The sequence below is a fragment of the Gossypium raimondii genome, chromosome 11 (genome assembly GCF_025698545.1).
Source record: "Gossypium raimondii isolate GPD5lz chromosome 11, ASM2569854v1, whole genome shotgun sequence".
NCBI lineage: Eukaryota > Viridiplantae > Streptophyta > Magnoliopsida > Malvales > Malvaceae > Gossypium > Gossypium raimondii.
In genome coordinates this window covers 4,375,071-4,398,794 of record NC_068575.1, presented here as the reverse complement: position 1 = coordinate 4,398,794, position 23,724 = coordinate 4,375,071, and the positions used below count along the sequence as shown (strand labels likewise).

At 32.4% G+C, this 23,724-nt stretch overlaps 2 protein-coding genes, 1 long non-coding RNA gene and 1 other non-coding gene across 8 annotated transcripts in view; 3 read left to right on the top strand and 1 right to left on the bottom strand.

The window, feature by feature from the left end:
* The window catches only part of LOC105761315 (receptor-like protein 52), a 169,281-nt gene that overhangs the window by 17,915 nt on the left and 127,642 nt on the right, over positions 1-23,724 (top strand). The gene's annotated exons all lie outside the window — the stretch shown is intronic.
* On the top strand, positions 3,729-4,704 carry LOC105761326 (uncharacterized). Its single transcript, XR_001123686.2, has 2 exons — positions 3,729-4,219; positions 4,481-4,704. It is a non-coding gene; the product is annotated as an uncharacterized LOC105761326 (long non-coding RNA).
* Positions 9,331-12,857, bottom strand: LOC105761323 (uncharacterized). Of its 5 annotated transcripts, none has more exons than XM_052624386.1 (8): positions 12,724-12,857; positions 12,409-12,578; positions 12,233-12,328; positions 11,892-12,086; positions 11,705-11,811; positions 11,555-11,599; positions 10,365-10,437; positions 9,331-9,662 (listed from the first exon to the last, which is right to left on the bottom strand). In XM_052624386.1, exons 2-7 carry the CDS (start codon positions 12,529-12,531, stop codon positions 10,404-10,406), a joined length of 600 nt encoding a protein of 199 aa, XP_052480346.1. In that variant the 5' UTR covers positions 12,532-12,578; positions 12,724-12,857; the 3' UTR covers positions 9,331-9,662; positions 10,365-10,403. The 5 variants fall into 5 exon arrangements, with proteins under 5 accessions (XP_052480346.1, XP_052480347.1, XP_012434561.2 ...); XM_052624387.1 differs by having other exon boundaries at positions 10,402-10,437; XM_012579107.2 differs by having other exon boundaries at positions 12,233-12,307.
* Positions 22,926-23,032, top strand: LOC128035156 (small nucleolar RNA R71). The gene has a single exon (XR_008191557.1). It is a non-coding gene; the product is annotated as a small nucleolar RNA R71 (small nucleolar RNA).

Here is a 23,724-nt window from a genome sequence, read left to right as displayed (position 1 = left end):
TCTTTATATTTTAAAAATATATATAAATTTCATATAGTTTCTTTTAAATTTTTATTATATTTTTATAAAAATAGATTATGGCATCCTAAGAGTGTCATGTGTCCTATATTTAATATTGTAACAAAAAAAGTACCAAAGCCCTTAACGGAATAAAAATTTAGGTACCAACTTGGGACAAAAAAATCATAAGAACCAACATGGGAGCAGGTGTCAAGTTTGAGGGGCTAAATGCATATTTGAACCTTATAATTATAATTAAATATAAGCACATATAATATTATTTTGATAAATATATATAAGTAATTACATTTTGTACATTTTCATAATATATACTTTATGTTTAACTATATGTGTTCGAGGATCAAATTGATAAAATGTGTAAGTATTGAAGACAAAATGTATTATTTATGCTCGTTAAAAAAAAGGTCACATCATAACTTTCGTTAACCATTTAATGAAGAGTGAGTTAAATAAAAACGATCTAAAACATGAGTGACCAAAATAGAAATAAATGATCTAAAACGATAGTGATAAAATAAAAAATTTTCATAGTTAGGTGACCAAAACAGAAACACACTAATAGTGGGGTGACTAATTCTATAGTTTACGCTACTATATTTTATTATTAGGGTAAACTACACCTCAAGTCACCCAACTATCACCCCTTTTTCCTTTTTAGTTACCTAATTATCAATTTTTTTAATTTGATCACCCAACTATCGCCTCCTTTTCGTAGTTAATTGAAGCACCAGCCTGAAATTGTTGAGGTTTAATTGTGACAGAGGGTCTTCGCAGGTACATCTCAGCTTGGGTCTGTGCATGTGGCAGAGTAAAACCCAGAGGATAGGGAGATTCCTCATTATCTTCCCTGACATTGGCCATGGGTCCTTTTCCTTTATTCATTCCCCTAGCCAACAGTTGGGTCAATTGAGTCATCATGTTTCTTTGGGACTCCAGCATTTTGTCCATCATGTCTTGTTGGATCTTAGCTAGTTGCTCTTGCATTTGCAATTGTAGTTGGTCTTGCATCTCCTTTTGAAGTTGTTCAAGCCTTTCCAATCTTTGGTCCATGTCTTTTGTCTTTGTTCGGGTACCGTAACAGTGTTTGGTTGGTTGGTTTTTGTCGATTTCCAGGTTAACTGAAAGGATTTTAATCAATTAAGATCTTTCGGTGGTCTTTAATGCATATTATGTAATGTAATGCAAATACATGAAATGAATGCAAAAGAGACGTTGATTTTGATTCAATTCTATTGGAACAATTTTACTAGGAAACAAATCTCTTTACATAAAGCAGATATATATACAGCTTTGCCCTCATACTCCAGGCGAAGACATCGATCCTTTTCTTCATCCTGATGTTAAGATAAATCTTGCAAATTTTCCAATGGATGCCTCTACTAGCTCCTTTTTGCTTGATCCGGGCCACGAATCGTTGCTCACTCATCCTCGTGATGCTCATTAGCTTCTTTAAAAAGGCCAGGACATTGATGACTCTCGAATAATCTTTGTCAACTTGAATCCTCGGACAATGAAGCAAAGTCGTGTACTCCTCCGTTACATTATCACCCTTCTCTTGTTGTGTTTTCTCGGAACGTATTCAGACAACCGTATTATCTTCCACTTTATCAAGAAATCCATTTTCCATGACAAGCTCTCTATTTAGCAATTGAATGTGAATCAACACCTCTTTTCTATGATGAAAATGCAATGCAATCATAACCAAAACAAAAGAAAACATGCTAGTACAAAAACAGAAGAGCACTTATTTGGATGACTACTAGGGATTTGGCGTGGTTCTACCTAGGGCGGATTCCTAGGGTTCACTATATGCGGTTTGGCTTCTAAGGCAAAGGTTCCTAAACCAGTAGATTCCTCGATCCTCACCCATTATAGGCTCATATAGACCGAGTTCAATTCAGGGGAATACATTTTCCTATGGCTGCACGGAGATGAAAATCTCACGAAGACATAGGTACGGATGTATCCCAAAAGCAATCTATTATCCTACACAGAGGTGAAAGCCTTACGAAGGAATAGTTTCTCACTCCCACTTAAAAGGGTATAACCGGGTGGTTATGCACATGTAACATGCAAAAATATATTGAGACTTGAACAAATAAAGCCAACAAAATGTCGCAGCCTATGAAAACAAAATGCAACAAAAGGATCGTAACTTTAAACCAAATTGTCAACTTTCGACAAAAAGACAGGAAATAATCAACTCATGGTGTGACTCTCTTATTAAGTCCCTAGCGGAGTCACCAAGCTGTCGAAACCATTTTTTTGAAAAAAAAGGGTCGACTTTTATTTTGAAAACGAAAATGAACATGGATTCGCCACCAATCCTTTTTAATGAGGTGTGATCGGGTCACCTCGAAAAATGGTTGTTTTTAATAAACAATTTAATTTATTAAAACAACAATTTTGGTCTACGAAATTTAAAAAAAAGGGTTCGGGAGTCGATTACGTACGAGGAAGGATTAGCACCGTCTTACCGCCCAAAATTGATACCTAGTTGATTAATTAGTGTCCTTAGTGTCGAAAGTTGAAAATTTTGATGAGACTTAAAATACGATCCTTTTGTTAAAATTACTTAAAAAATTAAAAAAGGGCGTATTTCACGTCAATCGAGAAAAAGAATTATATCCCGTGAGTTAGGACACAATATCTTAAATCCCGAAACGAGAATAAACACCGAAAATTTCATTTATTATTTTTTAGAAATTTTTTATTATCCCAGTTTGAGAAAAGAAATCATATTCCGTAAGTTAGAACACGACCCTTTTAATTCCCGAAATAATTTAAAAAAATGTATTTTTGAAACATGGTTCGTATGTTCGGATTTATCGAAAAATCGAAACCCCGTAAGTTAGGGAACGATTTCTCGAATTCCAAAAGTACGAAATATTGTCTTCGTTTTATAAAATTTATATTTTTACAAATTTAGATAAAAATATATGATATTTGAAACACTACATGCATGAAATGTTGCATTAATAAATAACAACAACAACATAATAATAATAAAGGCAATTTACGAGAATTATATAACATGCACTATTTTAACATTAATATGAACAATCAAAAAAAAAACAATGGTAATAGGATCAAAGCATGCACATAAGAGAACAATACACACTAAAAACAAAACAACTTAAATAAATAAAATAAATACATAAATAATGTAAGAAAAAAGTTTATGAAAATTAACGAAAGTAATGAACTAAATTACAATACAAGTGAAATTTAAATACATAATTTGGAATAAAATATGTAAATAAATGAAATAATGAAAACAATAAAATAATAATAACAATAATAATAATAATAATAATAATAAAAGTCAAGAAATAAAATAAAATAAAATAAAAGGCATAATTAAATATGAAAATCAAAATAAAATAAAAATGATAAACTAATAAATAAAACACAACAAAATAACAATTAGAACCTAAACGAAGATAAATGGGGATTAAATTGACATTAAAATAAAATTAGGAGCCTAAATCCTAACGTAAGCTTTTTTTAAAAATAAAGACGAACTGAAATTATAAATAAATAAGTGCAAAATGACTAAATTGAAATTTATTCAAAAATCGGGGTAAAAACCGAAAGTAAATATAAGAGAGAGGGCCCAATTGAAAGGCACGAATAACTCAGAGTGACCAAACGGGTAAATATCCCCAAACACTGAAAGCCCCGTTTGCTAGGACCGAATTGAAAGTGAAATGAAATTAGTAGTATAAATTAAAAAATAAAAAATAAAAAGGACCAGAATAAAATAACTGAAAAATGTGAAAGGGCCGGCTGTGCAAATAACTCTTCGAAGCAAAACACGCGGATCCTTCCCCTAGATCAGGTCAACAAGCTGGTTAAAGCATAAAACAACACCATTTTGGCGTCTGCACATTGGCCCAAAACGACGTCGTTTTGTAAGGCCTATTTAAGTTTAAAAAAAATTTCAAAATCTCATTTTATTCCTCTTTCAAAAAAAAAACAAAAAAAAACTCTCTCAAATCTATTAGAACAGATCCCAGAATCCGGCCGTTGGGATCGCCGGACCACCGTGGCGGCTGTTGCTGCCGTTCACAGTGGCCGAAAAATTGAAAACAAAACCCATTTCTTAGGCTATTCGACTCCCCAAGCCGAAATAGCACCGATTGTCATCAGAATCGGCGGACCTCCTTCTCCGGCGAAGCAAAAACACGAATAAAGGGTAGGTTTATTTTATTTCTCTTCTTTTTTTTTGTTTTTTTTAAATGAAATCAAAACAAAAACTAAAATGAAAACCAAAGGATCAGAGGCTACCTTAGAATATATTGCTATTTTTTTGATTTTTTGATTGTATTTTCTATTCGTAAAAAAGAGTTACATCACTGTTTCTTTGGGCTTTTCATAGCCGAAAACGAAAAAGAAAATACAATGTTTCTTTGCCTCTCTATTTTCTGTTATTTCTTCTTGCTCGTTTGTTTTGCAGGTGTGGAGGCCATTGGCCAGCTGGCGTACGGAGGCGCACGTGAAGGAGGTGCGGCACGCGTGGGATTGGCAGTGGCAGCACACCTTGCTGAGTTAGGGTTTGCTGATTTTTTGGTTATTGGGCTAGGGTTTAATTTTGACCTGGGATTGGGTTTGATGTAATGGGATTGACTTTTGGGTTGTGTAAATGGACTTTTAATTATTGGACTTTTATTTTTATTTTTATTTTTATTTTTCGTTTTGTTTGGTTTTTTACCTGGGCCTGGGCAAATTGGGCCTATTTCAACGTGCATCTCTCCACCCTTGATTTTGCCATCCCTAAAAGGATTAGCAATGCTAAGCCACATTTGAGTCTATCCGACTAAACTTGAACCTCAAACGGGCCATCCCTAAAAACATTAGCAAGGAAAAGCCATATTTGAGTCTATCAAACGTAACCTGCAAACTCGATTTAGCTTGAGCAGTAATTAAGTAAAAAGTAAGTATAAAAACTGGTATAATTATTAATTATTCTCCACAATTTAATCCATTACCTCAAAGGAAGAAGAGAGGGTTTAAGGATTCCTTGTTGGTATTCAATCCATGCGTTAGCAAATCGCAAACATCTTGACTTACACAATTCATTGGACAATCATGTTCTTTTCGCACAACAAAGAAGTTGAATATAAAGAAGCCTGCTCTAAGAAAAGTGTTTTTATCGAGGAATCGTCAGCTGCCATGTTCTACTTGCAAGAGCGACTCAATGGAAAGATTCAATTTGAATACAAGTTGACAAGTTCATATATAATTTTTATTAAAATTAAAAGGATAGTTGATCCTCCAACTAGCAAGATTTTTGTACAGCAATAAAGATGCAATCAAGGCCCTCTCCCTTTCACCAAATCAAATCATCTTAAAAAAACGATGATTCCAAAGCACCATAAGACCCCATCATCGTTAAATCATACTAATTCCATAAGACCCACAGCGGCTACATTTCTTTTATTTTCTGTTTCAACACTTACCATTTTACCTTACTGCTGGGACCCCGTCCTTACCATAGACTCATGCATTCAAAGTAAAATAATTGTACATCAGCCTATTCTTGAAGATTTGCAAAAGACTAAATATGGAAGGGAGAGAGATGGATCCATCCTTTTGCTACTTGAAATTTACTCTTCATCCCACTGAATAATTCCAATATAAAATTATATCCTTAAGTTTTATAAATTCTAGTTTTGTAATTGATTAACCCATTCTATGCTTTCCAATTAATCAACCCTTCTAACAAGTTATTATTTTATATGTTCAATTGAATCCATCATAGGTAAAATTTGCTGGTGTGAATTTGGTTAATATATCCAAAGAATTTAATCTACTACTAAACCATTTTCTAAATTCATCTTGACCGTGATTTTTAAACAATTATTAGAAGAGAAAATATTTGGTAATAGTGAAAATATTATTATTGGATGAGACGATAACTGAAATTAATTTATTGTTGTGGATATATTAAATAAACATTACTTTATCCATAAAACAAGCATAACATTTGTTGTTAAGAAATTTTATCACAAAGAAAAAAATAAGTAATGTATTGTTGAATAGTGAATAATGGTGTAGACATGCAGTCTTGCATTTTTCCGGCTTTGATTCTTTACAGTGTATCGTGGTTGGAGCCCAATATTACTCATATTACTAGTCAAAAGCTTAACATCACTGGAACAAAACAAATCAGATCAAAACACGACAAAAGACATCCAAACAAACAATACACCAAAATGAGAGGAAGACAGAGATAAAAAGAGAGAGGGCCAAAGATTCCTTGTTGGTATTCAATCCATGCATTACTACAAATTACACAGACTTTGACTTACACAATTTTCATCCCCATCCCCGTTCCGTGACCCATTATAGGTACAAAATCCAAAACCATCCTCCCCCACCACCCACGTGGGTCCCAAACCCACCTAATCCCCGCTATACTCGTCTTATGACCCACTTCATATAATATATTTATAAGTATCAGTTAAATAAATATAAACTAATTTTTTTATGACAAGTATAAAATATTTATCCTCTGGACTCCCACCACATATATGACATTTTTCCAACTGTCACTATTTAAAAAAAAATAAGTCGTCACGACCTTTAATTGGTAAATAAGATATAATTTCAAGTTTAACAAATTCAAAAAATAAAGTCATTACATAATATCAAAATACAAACAATATCTCAAATACATCATAAATACTATTAAAATAATTATTAAATTAAATTTTTGTAAATGTTTATTTTTAAATATGTTTATTATATTATGCGGGATGGTGTAGGTACAAGGTCATACCCACGCCTACCCCACCACTCACAACAGGGTTTAATTTTTGTCCCCATCCCTCTATCAATTGAGCGTTAAGTAGGGTAGGACCCGCAAAATTTGCCCCACTGGCATCCCTAAGTGATCCTACTTAAAATTTGATCTTTCTAATTTTAAAATCAATTTCTAATAAATCGAAAGATTCAATTTAAGTATAACATCACAAATTTTCTTCTTTAACTAATTTGAAATAACATTATTATAACATGCTAGGTGAAATTGAAGGGAATTTATTGCCTGATAAACTCAAAAAGAAAGAGACATGGATTAGATTAGAGTAATTATTTTATGAAATTACAGACATCACAATAGCCATATATTATTATTATTATTATTACTTAATTGGATAAAACTATTTAATTACAATTTTGAAATTAAAAGTGAAGATTTCTCAAAACTTGCCCCACTAGCATCCCTAAGTGATCCTACTTAAATTTTGATCCTTCTAATTTAAAATCAATTCTTAATAAATCGAAAGATTCAATTTAAACATAACATCACAAATTTTCTTCTTTAACTAATTTGAAATAACATTATTATAACAAGCTAGGTGAAATCGGAGGGAATTTATTGCCTGATAAACTCAGAAAGAAAGAGACATGGATTAGATTAGAGTAATTATTTTATGAAATTACAGACATCACCATAGCCATATATTATTATTATACAAGCCTAAATTTTCCCAGGCTCAATGTCAAAACAAAAACAAAAAATAAAATAAAATAAACAGTCCAGACCCAAAAGGCCCAAATCTAAACCTAGCCCAATACCAAATTAAACCTTACAGTAGCCCAAAACCAAATCAAAAAAAAGAAAAGAAAAGGAAACCCTAGCCACCTAGGTCTTCTGACCCTTGCCCATGTGCTGCCGCTACCCTCTGCCACCACCTGCTCCACCGACTACGCTAACACCTACAAGACAAGACAATACACAACAACGAAAATTTAAAAAAAAAACAACAACAATAGCAAAACAATGAGAGAAGAAAAACAAGGAATCTTGTAATCGGTTATAAAGGCAATGAAATATCAATGAAAGGGGGGGACTTCATCACTGTAATAGGGACTTGTTTCTTTTACAGAGAAAATAAAAATAGCACTTTCAAAGGGATATTTTTTTCTATTTTAGGTACTTATTTTTGGCAATTTGTTCCCTTTTTTATTTTCTTTTTGTTTCTTTTTTCTTATATGCGAAAATAACAGAAAAAGAAGGAAAGGGAAGAGATTTACCTGTTTTTAGTCGTCGTCGAAGCGTTGGAGGTGAAGGGTTGCATCAAAAAGAAAAAAAAAATTTTGGACTCCCCACCGCCGTGTACGGCGGTGCCAGCGCCAGCGACAGCGACCGGCGTGGTGATTGATGGCCGGAGACTGGCCGGTGTCCGGAGAGATTGGGTCGGTGCCAGAGAGAGGTGTGAGGTTTTTTTTTTGTTTTTTTAGGGAATGTTAGAAAATGAAAAAAAAAATCTAAAATTTATCTTATATGCTGACTATAAAACGACGTCGTTTCACCTGGGGACCTTTCGCTTCAAAACTGTGCCATTTTGAAGCGACCCGAGATCCGACCCATTGGACCTCAAGGATTCGCGTGCTTTTCGACCAAGGATCTATATGAGACCCTAGTCCTTCCGCATTTATTTTCTTTTAAATTTACTCATTTTTGTTCATTTTTTTCTTTTAATTTAGTCCCAAAATTTTGTTTTTTTTAACTCATCCCTGGCTTACTAATGTACTAAAACGATGGACATGTGTCCGAATTTGGGTTTTATTCCCATTTTGGTCCTCGTTAGTCGACACGCTTTTCATTTCGGTCTTTTACTTGTTTACTTTATTTTAATTTATCCTTTAAATTTGGTTTGGGTTACGATTAAGTCCTTAAATCACACTACACCAAAACAGGCTTTTAGCGGCGTTTTTTTTTTTTGCCTTTAGTGGCGCTTTTTAGCGCCGCTAAAGGTATTTGTGGCGCTTTCAACAGTGCCGCAAAAAATGCCACTATTGACAACGCCGCTAACTTTTGTGGCGTTTTTAGAAATAAACGCCGCTAAAGAACTAGACCTTTAGCGGCGCTTTTCCCACAAACGCCGCTATAGAACAAGACCTTTAGCGGCGCTTTTCCCAAAAACGCCGCTATAGAACATGAGCTTTAGCGGCTCTTTTTCCACAATCGCCGCTATAGAACATTAGCTTTAGCGGCGCTTTTTCTACAAACGCCGCTAAAGAATAAGACCTTTAGCGGCGCCTTTTCCACAAACGCCACTAAAGAACAAAACCTTTAGCGGCGCTTTTTCCACAAACGCCACTATAGAACATGACCTTTTGCGGCGCTTTTCCCACAAACGCCGCTAAAGAACATAACCTTTAAAAAATATTTTAATTAAATAATATTTATTTCTATGATAAATATTATATTATGAATTATTTTTGAAACTTAGAACTTTAAACTATTTTAAGGATAAAATATATTAATTAAATTAAATTTTCTATTAAAATTTTAACTTTAAAACTAAATATAAAAATTAATGAATTTAAATTTAGAATTTAAATATCATGTTTAAATAAATGAGCAATCTACCTCACAGCTCATCTAATCTATATTAACTCGGACAATTATAAAAGAAGCTACAAAACACATAATAATTAACAATCATGATTAAAGAAGCTAGTACACAAGGTAACTACAAAACCCTATTTCAATAACACCAAATTCAAGTTCTGACTAAGATAAACGACCATGGAATGCAACATTAAATAACATTCTACTTGAAGAAGTGCTAAGCCTTGGCTTTTCCAGCTTGAAGAGATTGAATCCTCTGCGACACCTTCAATATCTAAAGGATGCAAAACCAAATGATCAGATAAACCAACAAACTTGGTAAACAAGAGAGATGTTAAAAATAAAAAATATATATTAGATACATACATACATATATCTATATCGTTAGACACGTTAAAGATGTTAAAAAGATGTAAACATATGATAAAGACTTCTAAACTAAACCCAAACTCTTACACACGTTACCTAGATTTAGCATGGGTATATTAGATACATACATACATATATCTATATCTATATATAATACAAGTATATTAAAAAATTAAAACTTCTTGTCATATATTTAAAACATCATACCTCATTTCTAAATATATATATAAAAATAGAGAGTGAAGATTTAATAAATTAGACTAGCAAACAATAACACCATTATATGTCATCAGTTTAGAGCATGTATACACGGTATTATGTAACATATATGACAGAACATTCAGCTATAAGATTAAGCACAAAAAATTAAATAGAAGGAAAGCTGAAGCAAATGTATACTATTTTCGGGAACCATATGCAAAGAATATCATTAATTTGATTTTCAATTCCAATCCGAATAATTTCTTAACCAAGATGGGAGACGATGATTCAAGAGAATTTACAAGGAAAAAGGACAAAACCAAAGCCAAAACAATAATAGGTGACTGTAGACTCTGCTCACTAAAAGCTTATATATTTGTGGCCAAAATTAAAAAGAAGACATTACCTGCTACAAACTCATATATGGTCGATATAAAACTCACCGTTAGGAACCAATAAGGAGACCTTCCATCAACACCCTGATAAAATCAAATGAATAAAAAAAGAAAATTCATAAAATACGACAGGACATCTATCAAATCCTATAAAATAAAGCAAACAATCATGAAAATAAGTGAACAAGGATATCAGAGGTTGATATCCAAATAATCATCAGTATGCATGAAAAAGTGGTGGGATACAAAGGAAAAAAAAACAGTAGCTTTGTAAACCATATATACCAAAAATACCCATATATAGCTAGACGCTAACTACTTTAAATGAACTTAGTTAATAGAAATCTATGAACTATGTTGCTGCAAATATAGCAAATAGCAGTACCAACCAAACCAATGAAACAAATTGAACATGATTAAGACTGGAAAAAAAATGGACTTCCTTCCAAATATATAAAATAGCAGTAAGCATATCAGATCCCAACTGCCTACCAGACGTGGAACACTACGACCATAGTACCCCTTGAACTTGACTTTGTAAAACAAGCCCTACCGAGCACATACTTACAATACACTAATTCTCAACAAAATATTAGAAACAATATCTTCTGTTATTAAAAGAAACCAATCTAATACTCAAATATTGACCCATCAAAAGACTCCTTCCAAAAGAATCACCCACTAAGTAACAGCATTCAAATTATAATTTCACGTTTTTAATTTACAAAGATGAAAATTTGTGCAGTATATTCTTCGTTCTCATTTAATGCCTCTTTTAAATTTACATAGTTAAGAACATACCCTGAAATTACCCACCTTTCACCGCTTTTGTGTTTCCTCGATCTTTGATTAATATCATTAATTAAATTTGAAAATGTACGAATTGTATGAATCTTGAAAAATAAGGGAAAAAAAACAAGTTATAAAATATTATACATCAAAATAATCATTAATAAGTTGAGTATATCGGTGAAATAATTACTCATCATTTTTTTTTCTTTTTCTGGCTTTGGACCTACTCTCTTTATTGCCTTATCACAAAATCGAATCCGTCTCTCACACTTTTATAGGATCTCTCACAGTCCACTCATTGCCATATGGTTTTCATGCAATCTTCTTTAAATTTTGACCCTTTGTTTGCAGTAAAAGTCCCCCACCATAATGGTAAATTATAAAAGTTCAATGAGTATCTTTATAATACCTAGGATTCTTCAAGGACTTAACTACAAGAGGGATCAAATCACCCCTGCACATTAGAACGAGGAACAGAATGCACTAGTCAAATTAAATCTAAGACACCCGATTCTCTAGTCTTTCTAGTCAGATAAGCAAGTAAGAATTGGAGACTTACAGCATACTATGCATTCTTTCCTTATGGAATACTGATAATCGACGAACATTATTGAGTGTTTCAACAACCAGAATCCAATCTTTAGAGTCAAGTCCAGGTAAGAGCTTCTGAAATAGGTATATATGCAAATCAACAAACAGTACACCAAATATTAGAAATTGAAGTGTAAACTGAAAGTAAATTATACCTTAAGACATGTATCAACATCTTCTAGATCACTCAAGTTCTCAGATTCAATGTATTCTACTTCCGAATTAGCTACCTCCACTCCAACATTTACAGTTTCACCACCATTTATTTGAATAGAAGCAGAGCTCTTATTGTGCTGCACATTTAAAGTTTCACCTCCATTTATTTGATCAGAAGACAGGCTTTTCTTCAGCTGCTCGTCAACGATATAATCAACGAAAACGAAGATATTTAATTATGAATCTGCGTTCAAAGATATAATCAACGAAAACTAAGAAATCTAAGTAAATCTTCATTAAATTTGATTTACGAAGAGCAGCACCAGGGAAGAAGAAATACCACAGAGGAAGCAATGGATTCCAAGTGGGTTATTGGCTCTCCAACATATTTGACAGTCTTCTTGAAAAACATGTCCTGGTTGAATACCTTCTCTACCTGTAAGATTTATAATAGAAACGGAAAAAAAAAACACACAGCTGAAAATGCTTAGAAAATGGATGAGAAATATTAGTTACTTCTGATTTTAACATTCCCAGGAGATTAAGTGATCCATGATCCCCAAAGACAAGCATGGCCAGTTGAAGGAACAAGATGCAATATGCAACAACGTAAGGCATCTGAATCCCAAACCAAGGCATCAACGAGCATTTGGAACCCCTCCTCTCCTCCTAGTATCACAAAGTTCCTGTCAATTATCATTTCCATTTCCCATTAGAAAACAAATCAAAACCCCCCATACCATAATAAATCAAAACTTTGCTACTTCATATATATATATATATACACACATATACATATAATATCAGAAAAAAATATAGGGAAGAAGAGACCTGTTGTATGTAAAGATTAAGAGTCTCATCAGAAAAAAATTATATAGGGAAGAAGAAAAAATAGCAATAGGCATGGAGTTAAAAGTTTTAAAAGAGGTGTGTTTGTAAAGTTGAGGGTTTCAAGGGGGGGAAATTAAGGATTTCAGGGGGGAAAGATTGCAGGGGGAAAATTTATAAATGGCGCCATTTTTAATTTTTTTTAAGTAAAATTATTTTTGTGGCGTTTTTTTATACAAACGCTGTTATTACTTATTTTTTGCGGCATTTTTCATAAAAACACGGCAAAAAATTATTTCTTTTGAACAAAATGAAGCCATTTTGCTATGCTAAAATTTTTTATTCTTTTTATAAATTTATTTACTTTTTGCGGCGTTTTTACTTATCTTTTGCGGCGATTTTCACAAAAACGCCGCAAACAATTATTTCTTTTGAACAAAATGATGCCGTTTTGTTATGCTAAATTTTTTTATTCTTTTTATAAATTTTTTTATTTTTTGCATAAAAACGCCGCTATTGCTTATCTTTTGCGGCGATTTTCACAAAAATGCTGCAAAAAATTATTTCTTTTGAACAAAATGACGCCGTTTTGCATTGCTAAATTTTTGTTATTCTTTTTATAAATTTATTTATTTTTTGCTCTTTTGCGGCGTTTTTCGTAGAAACGCCGCAAACAATTATTTCTTTTGAACAAAATGACGTCGTTTTGCTATGCTAATTTTTTTATTGTTTTTATAAATTTATTTATTTTTTGCGGCGATTTATAAAAAACGCAGCTATTGCTTATCTTTTGCGGCGTTTTTATGGCGTTTTTCATAAAAACGCCGCAAAAGATTATTTCATTTTGAACAAAATGACGTCGTTTTGTTATGCTAAAAATTTTTTATTTTGTTTTTTATAAATTAATTTATTTTTGTGTGGCCTCTATTGCTTATCTTTTGCGGCATTTTCCATAGAAACGCCGCAAAAAATATTTCATTTTGAACAAAATGACGCCGTTTTGAAATGCTAATTTTTTTTTTATAAATTGATTTATTTTTGCTAAAAATTTTATTTCATTTTGAACAAAATGTTGTCGTTTTGCTATGCTAAAATTTTTATTTTGGTTTTATAAATTGATTTTTATAAAATAAAAAAACCAAGTACTCTCAAAATAAATATTGTATATTTTAATAAGAAAACAAATGATAAAATAGCTGTAATTAATTATTAAGTTAGAATTATCCAAATTAAATAATTACCTATATATCCATATCAATTTTATTTCATTTTTATTTTGTATTTTTTTCCTTATAATTTGGTCCTCTCCAAAATAAATAATTATACCTAAATATTCATATCAATCTATTACTTTTTTAACTTATTTATTAATTCTATTTAAACTAATATAAAAGCATTAATTAATTGTATAAAATTTTATCATTTAACAAATCTCAAGTAAACCTTAACATTAAACCCTAAATTAACCATTCAATAATATATATAAAGTCTATCTATTATATATCTCTTAAATAATTTAAACTATACTCATAATTTCAATATATTTGATTTATTATTATCTCTTTTACAATTATATAAGAACATATTTAAAATATAAATTAAAAAACTAATTAATCTAAACTCAAAACCTTAACCCAACCCCTGAATCCCTAAACCTTAAATCCCTAACTCTTAACTCCTAACGTCTAACCCCTAAACCCCTAACCCCTAAACCTTAAATCCCAACCTTAATCCATAATCCATAATCCATAGTCCCTAAACCTTAAAATATGAACTCCTAAATCGGACTTAAATCTTAAATTAATTATATACCCTAAACTAAAAACCCTAAACAAATTTATTATTATCTCTTTTACAATTATATAAGAACATACATATTTAAAATATAAATTAAAAAATAAATAATCTAAACCCAAAACCTTAACCCGACCCCTAAATCCCTAACTTTTAACCCCTAATGCGTCTAACCCCTAAACCCCTAACCCCTAAACCTTAAATCCCAACGCTTAAACCATAATCCCTAATCCATAATCCCTAAACCCATACTCCCTAAACCTTAAAATATGAACTCCTAAACCGGCCATAAATCTTAAATAAATCATATACCCTAAACCAAAAACCCTAAACAAATTTATTATTATCTCTTTTCACTTATATAAGAACATATTTAAAATATAAATTAAAAAAATTAATCTAAACGCCCAAAATCCTAACTCGACCCCTGAATCCCTAACTATTAACCCTTAACTTCTAACCCCTAAACCCCTAACCCTCTAACCCCTAAACCTTAAATCTCAACCCTTAAACCATAATCCCTAAACCCATACTCCCTAAACCTTAAAATGGTAACTCCTAAACTGGCCTTAAATCTTAAACAAATCATATACCCTAAAACCAAAACTATAAACTATAGCGATAATTAATTCAATATTTTAAAATTAATACTATCTGTTTTACGATTATATAAGAAAATTTTTAATAAATAAATTAAAAAATAATCAGTAATCATATACCCAAAAAACTTTAAAATTATTTTAAATAATAGTATTTTAATTTTTCCATGTGTTTTATTTCAAATTATTTCTACGTATCATTATTTTTTTTTGAAAATTTTAAATATTCAATTAGAAATAAATTGAATTTTATTTATTATAAATAAACCAATTAATATAAAATGTTTTTAGCAGCGCCTTTCCAAAAACGCTGCTAAAGCCCACAGCATTAGCGGCGCTTTTCCAAAAAACGCTACTAAAGCCCACAACATTAGCGGAACTTTTTCAAAAACGCCGCTAAAGCCCCCATCATTAGCGGCGCTTTCTAAAAAATGACGCTAAATCCCCCAACATTAGCGGCGCTTTCTCAGAAACGTCGCTAAAGCCCCGAAAGGTAAGAAAACGACGCCGTTGGGCTTTGGTTTTTTGCGGCGTTTTTTCGAAAAACACCGCTAATGCCCTTTTTTACCGGCGTTTTTCAAAAAATGCCACTAATGCTCGATCTTTAGTGGTGATTTCCATAAAGCGCCGCTAATGCTCGATTTTTACCGGCGTTTTTTGTCCAAGCACCGCTAAAAGCCTGTTTTGGTGTAGTGTCAGTTTAGCTCATTTATTTATTCAACTTTTTTTATTTTTATCCTTTTTTATTTTCTTATTTCTTATTTAGTTTTGTTTTATTCGGTTCGTTAGTTATTATCTTTTTATTATTTCTTTTACACATACCTACTTATGTATTTTTATACTTTATAATTTTTGTATACATATATTCATACATACATTTTTATAATATATATATACACGCATATACATATATAACTTTATAACTTATTTGTATGTATATATATACTCATATTTTTATATATATGTTTTAATTTACATACATGTCTACATATATCTATATACCTATTTTATTTTCGTAAATGCATATATATACATATATATACATCTGCTTTTTTAATTTTATTCATTCTCTTTATTTATTTATTTATGTTTTACTTAGTGTTTTAAAAGAATGTTTTAACCTTACTTGCTCATATATTTGTTATTTTGCATGTCATTAATCGATTTTTATTTCATTTATTTTAGTATCATTGTTCGTATTATTTTTTTATACTATCACATTCAATATTGCTTTGTACACATATTAACCTTGCGTTTCATTTCTACTATTTTGAATTAGATTAATTAGCTCGATGCATAAGTTTCGACTTTCAAATAAGCAAAATTTCATGTTTAGATTCGAGGGGATTGAGCCCTAATATATTGGGTTCTTATTTTCTTCGTTGAATCTAAATAATTGAAAACGCTCTTTAATAAAAAAAACATAAATAAAAAGCTCATTATCGGGAATTCAATACGTTGTGTCCTAACGCATTGGATGTGACATGTTGTTTGCTCGAGATGAGAATTTTTCAAAAAATAATGAAGGCAATATTTCGTATTTGGAAATTCGAGAAGTCGTGCCCTAACTTACTGGGTTTCAATTTTTCTTGCGTTGAACCTAAATAACCGAATATCCTTTTAAAATTGAAATAAATAAGGTTTAAATAAAAAATAAAAGGCTAGCTTAATCTAAAAAATACGAGGTGTCGTGTCCTAACTTACTGGATGTGATATCTTATTACTTCGAGATAAGAAGGCATTTTCCATTTCGATTTATTTGAGTAATTTTAAAATATCACAATATAAAGAGGGATCGTATTCTTAAATTCTTTTCGAGTTTTTAATTTTTGACACCAAGACATTAAGTAATCAACTAGGTACCAATTTTGGGTGTATCGAGGGTGCTAATCCTTCCTCGTGCGTAACCGATTCCCGAACCTATTTTTTGGATTTTGTAGACCAAAAATTATCGTTTTAGTAAATTTAAACTTTTATTAAAATGATGAGGTGATCTGATTACACCTAGATAAAAAGGATTGGTGGCGACTCCCATTTTCGTTTTCATTTTCAAAATCCAAGTCGACCCCGTTTTATCAAAAAATGGTGTCAATAGCTTGGCGACTCCACTAGGGACAAACACGAGAGTCAATCCACAAGTTGATTACTTTTTGTCTTTGTGTTGAAAATGGAAAATTAGGTTCAAATTTACGATCCTTTTGTTGCACATAGTCTGCAACGTTTTGTTATATATGCTTTATTTGTTTAAGTCTTGATATAGTTTTTGCATATTGCATTTACATGATCGCTCGGTCTTACCCTTTTAAGTGGGAGTGAAAAACTAGTCCTTCGTGAGGTTTTCACCTCCGTGCATGATAGTGGATCGCTTTTGGGATACATCCGTACCTATGTCTTCGTGAGATTTTTATCTTCCTGTAGCCATAGGGAAATGTGTCCCCCTGAACTGAACTCGGTCCGTATAAGCCTATAATGAGTGAGGATCAAGGAATCTACAAGTTCAGGTACCCTTTACTTTAGAACCGAGCCGCATATAGTGAGCCCTAAGAACTTACCCTAGGTAGAGCCATACCAAATCCTAGTGGTTAACCAAATACGTGCTTTACTTATTGTTTCTCACATGCTCAAAATCTTTTGCTTGGTGTTATACTGACTTGCTTTGTTTTTGCTTTGACTGTGATTGCATGGCATCTTTATCATAAAAGAGGTGTTGATTAACGTTCAGTATCTAAATAGAGAGCTTGTCATAAGAAAATGAGTTTCTTGATAAAATGAAAGACAATGCGGTCGTCCAAATATGGTCCGAGAAAACGTAACAAGGTAAAGGTGATAGTTTGATGAATGAGTACATGACTTTGCCTTATTACCTGAAGATTCAAGCTGACGAAGGTTATTCAAGAGCTGCTCATGTTCCAACTCTTTTAAAGGAGCCAACGAGCACCACAAGGATGAGTGAACGATGGGTCATGACTCGAATCAAAAAGATAGAGGAGACGCCCCTTTGAAGAGATAGCGTGATTCGATTCTAACATTTGGATATGAGGAAAAGGATCGATGTCTTTGCTTTGAGTATTAGGGCAGGGTCGTATATGTAAATATTCATTTTATGTAAAGAGATTTATTTTCTAGGAAAGTTGTTTTAATAGAATTGAATCAGAATCAACGTCTCTTTTTGCATTCACGCATTTGCATTACATTTCATTGCATGTATCTTTTTATTCATTAACATTACATTTCATTGCATACAATAAATTTCCTAAAATCCAAAAGTGCATTGAATTCAGAACTCTAGTACAAAGCTAGATAGATGATAAAGAATTGGAATTCTTTGAAGATATCAATGGTATGGAAAGGAAAGATATTTGTGCCTTTGAAGAAGGAACTAAAAAAAACCTATCCGGAATTTGTTTTTACATCCCTAGAGGCGTTCTGGACAATGGGACTGTGAAGGAATTCTTATAGTTTTTATGACCATTTTAGAGTAATATTCAGAACACTCTTATCGCTCTAAGCCTAGAAGCAATAGAAAATCCTTTTTGGGAATGAGCATGGCATACATTGTATTCACGACTGGAAAACCATGGTGGTTGATTAGGATCGTGGAGCGAGTCTGACAAAGATTTGCAAAAAGGTAGAGAAGGCAACACTTGGGCGAGTTCAACAAGTTGCAAACAGAACAGAAAACTTCATTGCTTGGTGGTATGCAGGCCTTTTTCTGTAGCTGTTTAATAAACATTTTGTGTGGGTGCTTGATTGTATGTTATGTAGTTTGTATTATGTTTTCTTAGGTACTCTCATGGCAATGTTCCCTGATGTGTTTATGATAGGTGCACTGCTTTGTAAAGACTGTCTTTATGGAACCTATCTTTTTAATAAAATTGAAATAAGGAATAGATGGTTAATTTTTTCCAAAGAGTTTGTGAAGAATCAAGGGAAGTAAAAAATTATACATTCAGTACTTTAGAATTGAATATGGATTATGGTTTTAATTGCACAATACATGCATTCTTTGTTTTAACCTCAATCGATTTGTTTGGTTGATTTATTACGGAGATTTGGAATTGAATTTATAAAAGATATTATAGATATGTAATTCTTTTTGTGAAATTATAGATATGTATTTTATATTTTTATTGGATTTTTTTTACAAATTATAGATGGTATAAAATTTATTTTATACATTTTCTTTTAATGAGAATATTTGATGCATTGTTAGTGCATAGAATTTATGCACTATCGATGAATAATAGTGTAACACGTTATTACATTCTATTTGAGTAATTTAATTAGAATGTGTACAAGTTTAGGGTTCAATTTAAAATATGAGTAATAGTTTGGGGTGTCTGGTGGAATTAATCCTAATTGCTTCTATCATCTAGGGTAAACTATAGAATTAGTCACCCAAATATGAATTTTTTTTAATCTAGTCACTTACATTTATATTATTTCTATTTTGGTCACTCACACTTTAGATTGTTTCTATTTTGATCACTCTCCGTTAAATTGTTAACGGAAGTGGTGATGTTGCCTTTTCCAACTGGCATAATAACACGTTTATTTCTTAATACTTACACATTCTATCAATTTGATTCTTATTCTCAATAATTCAATAAATTTCACCCTCCATATTTACAAATTCTATCAACTTTATTTTCAAACACATATAATTAAATATAACAAATGATTATATTTAAACACATATAACTAAATGCTGATAAATTTATGTGTGTGTGGTTTTGATAAACCCAAAAACTCAAAACCCCCATAACTTAGTAAATTTGTGGTTTTTATAGCATTTTCAACAAAGGAACCTAATTTTTCCCATCACCTAGCAAATAATTTTAAAAAAAAAAGGAAAACAAAAAAGCTTCTTGTAATCCATGTTGAAACCATTTTTGGAAAAAAAAAATTTGTCGTCGACTTTAAAAACGAATCCTTTATTGGAGTGTGATCAGCTCACCCTAAAAATGATTTTGATCTGCGAAATTTGAGAAAACAGGTTCAGGAGTCGGTTACGCACGATGAAGGGTTAGCACCCTCATAACGCCCCAAATTGGTACCGAATTCATTAATTAAGGTCTTAATGCCAAATATAAAAAATCAGTGAAGAATTTAAAAATACGATCCTCCCTTTTTTATTAATCTTAATTTTATAAAAGATGCTTGGATAAATCGAAGCGGATGCTAAAGACCTTCTTGTCTCAGAGAAATAAAATGTAACACCCAATAGGTTAGGACACGACATTTTTAGTCCTCGAGAATAAGCTTGTCTTTTGATTTTCAAAACTCGTGCGGTGAAGTTTAAAAACGATATTCAATTGCTTTAAGTCAGATGAAAAATCGAAGCCCAATACGTTAGGGCACAATTTCTCAAAATTCCGAGCATCGAATATTGCCCTTATTATTTTTCAAAAAATTCTCGTCTCGAGAAATCAACATGTCATGTCCAATACATTAGGACACAACGTATCAAATTCCCGAGAGGGAGCTTTTTATTTATACATTTTGATTAGCGAATATTCTCAATTATTTAGATTCGACGAAGAAAATTGAGACCCAATCTCAAAGATTCTAAATCCCGAGTATCGCGTTATCTTGAAAACCTTTGAATAAAACGATTTTAATATTTAAATAAAACATAATCCTTTCGATGAATGAAACACCATGGGATGACAATGTATAGCGCAAAAGGATAACTCATAATTCTAAAATACATGCAAATGAACTCGAATAATCTATCAACACAAACGAAATGATATAACGTACACGGTATCCATAATCACATATTACATGTAAATATTAACACCAACACTTAGAAAATTAAAGATATAAAAGTTTATCACAAACACAACGAAACTAATTTGAGGTAACTAAAAAATGATAGAAAAGAAATTTGAAATTATCAACGTATGTTTAATTTAAATAATGTTAATAATAATTTAAAATAAGAGCATGTTATATCTTAAAATAATTCTAATGATAAATTTTAAAATGATGTTAAATTTAAATATTAAATGATGCTAGATTTAAAAACAAATACATTAAAAACAAGAACCAATTAAATTAAAAAACACTAATAAGGACTAAATTTGAACTAAAACAGAAGTAAAAAGGTAAAATAAAAAATAAAACAAAATAATGGGTCAAAAATGGATTAAAATAAAATTAAATAGCAAAAAATAGAATTAAAACAAAAAGGACTAAAGCGCAGCGCGCGAATAACATGAGGGACCAAAAGGGGAATATTCCCAACACCTCAAAACGCAACGCTGCAAATGGACTAAAATGAAATCAGCAAGAAATTATGCAGTCCAATTCGAAGAATCAAAAGAAACCAACTTAAAACAAAGTGCAAAGATGGAGGACCTAGCTCGCAAATATCCCACCAAAGTGAAAACATGTGGATCCTCCCCAGGTCGGGTCACCGCGCGGGTCTTCACCTTACACTGCGTCGTTTCAACGCCTATGAATCCTTGCTAAAACGGTGTCGTATCATTGCACTATTTAAACCTAATTTCTATTTTTAAAAAAACATTTCCATCAAAAAAAAAAACCTATGCTCTCTACTAAGGTTTTAACCCTACCTTTCGCGTCGCTCGGGGGCTCTGCCAAATCTCCACCGCGATTACACCGTCAATGGTGGTTGGAGCTGCACCCCTAGGGGCTTTTTAGCTCCTTCTCGTGCTGATCCAAAGGCGTTACCAAGTAAACCCTCTCCTTTCTCTTTTATTTTATCGCTTATATCTATAAAACTAAAAATAAAATAGATTGAGAAAATAAAAAATTTTAGATTCACCTTCAAGCAAAAACTGGTATTTGATTTCTTTTTTATTTTTTCTATTCAGTATCCGTAGACAAAAAATACAAAGTCTTTCTCTCTAATTTTATAGCCGAATATGGAAATAAAAATAAAAATACAAAATACAAAAATTTTCTCTTTGCTATGTTGTTTGCTTGTGTTTGTTACAGGTACTGGTGTACGGAGGCCAGCTGGGCGTACGTGGCGTGGACGGAGACGCGTGTGAGGTGTGGCTCGGCTGTGGCAGCTGAAGCTGTATCAGAAATCACTAGGGTTTTCTGATTCCTTCTTTGTTTTGGGCGCATTGGGCTAAAGGTTTTTAGGCTTGGGTTTAGTTTACTGGGCCGATTTGATTTGGTCTGTATTATTTTTGGGCTTGTAACTATGGACATTAATATTAATTTTTTTATTGGTTTTATTTACGGGCCGGGCAATAATTAGGCCATTACAGCTGCCCCTCTTTGCTCGTTTAGTGTAACAGGAACAGAGCAAAGACTTTAAAATGGCTAATTTTGCCTGGTCGTGCTGGACCTTGGTGCTCTTTTTTCTTCAAGTATCCTCATTCCATCCTACTGCATCTTCAGAGATATAGGAATTGATGCTTCGACCCACTCCACTGCAACATTAGGGAGATAGGATTTTTACCTTATAGTTTCTCAAGAGAACAAAATTTGCTATCTTTAGACTGCTCCACCGCAACTTCAGGGAGATAAGACCTGTAGATTCAACTTGTTCTACTGCAACTTTAAAGATAAGTCTGATGCAATTTGATCTACTGCAATTCATAGAGATGAAATATATGGTTTTAATTCACTCCACTGCAACTTTAGGGAGATAGGATCTATAGTTTTATCCTACTCCACTAATGCTGAGAATTTGCAGCCATTATGGAGATCAAATCTCTCGCTTGTTGGGGAGTGATGTTGACCAATGCTCCTCTACTAGCAGCGTCTACCATATTCATCACCATGGGCTTCAAACCTTCGTAAAAATATTGGAGGAGAGATTGCTCCGTTATACCATGTTGTGGGCAGCTTGCACACAACTTCTTAAACCGCTCCCAATAATCATAAAGGGACTCAACTTCTTTTTGCCTTATTCCAACGGTCTCTCTTCTTAGCTCAGCTGCTCGAGATGCTGGAAAAAACCTGTTCAGAAACAAACGAGATAGATCAGCCCAAGTTGTAATAGATCCAGAGGGTAAATAAAATAACCATTCCTTAACGGAATCTGCTAGGGAGAAAGGGAAAGCACGCAATTTAATCTGATCCTCAGTTACCCCCTGAGGTTTCATGCTAAGACAAACCATATGAAATTTTTTCAGATGCTTGTGGGGATTTTCATTTTGCAACCCACGATAAGTTGGCAGTAATTGGATTAAACCTGACTTCAACTCAAAATCAGTATCCATAGTAGGAAACGCGATGCACAATGGCGGTTGTTCTGTTGGAGCTTCGGCCAGTTACCGAATCGTTTGAGCCATTGATTGGTGTGCTAGATTCGGGTTTTCGTTCACCCTAGCGTTAAGCACTTCTTTTGGTGAGTCGACTTCTACTTTTTCGCTTTCAAGTGTTCGAGAAGGGTTTTCGTTAACCCTAGACTCAACTTCGTCGTCGACTTCTATTTATGGCAGTAGGTTACTTTGAGTTTCAACCGCCAGTGACTGCTTTTTTCGTAACTTTGTCTCCTTGCAATTGGCTCTAGCAGTCTTTTCAGTTTCTGAATCGAACGCAAGAGTACCTTGAGCAGATCTGGTCATAAGAAACAAAAAACAAGATTAGTACGTTGCCAGTCCCCGGCAACGGCGCCAATATT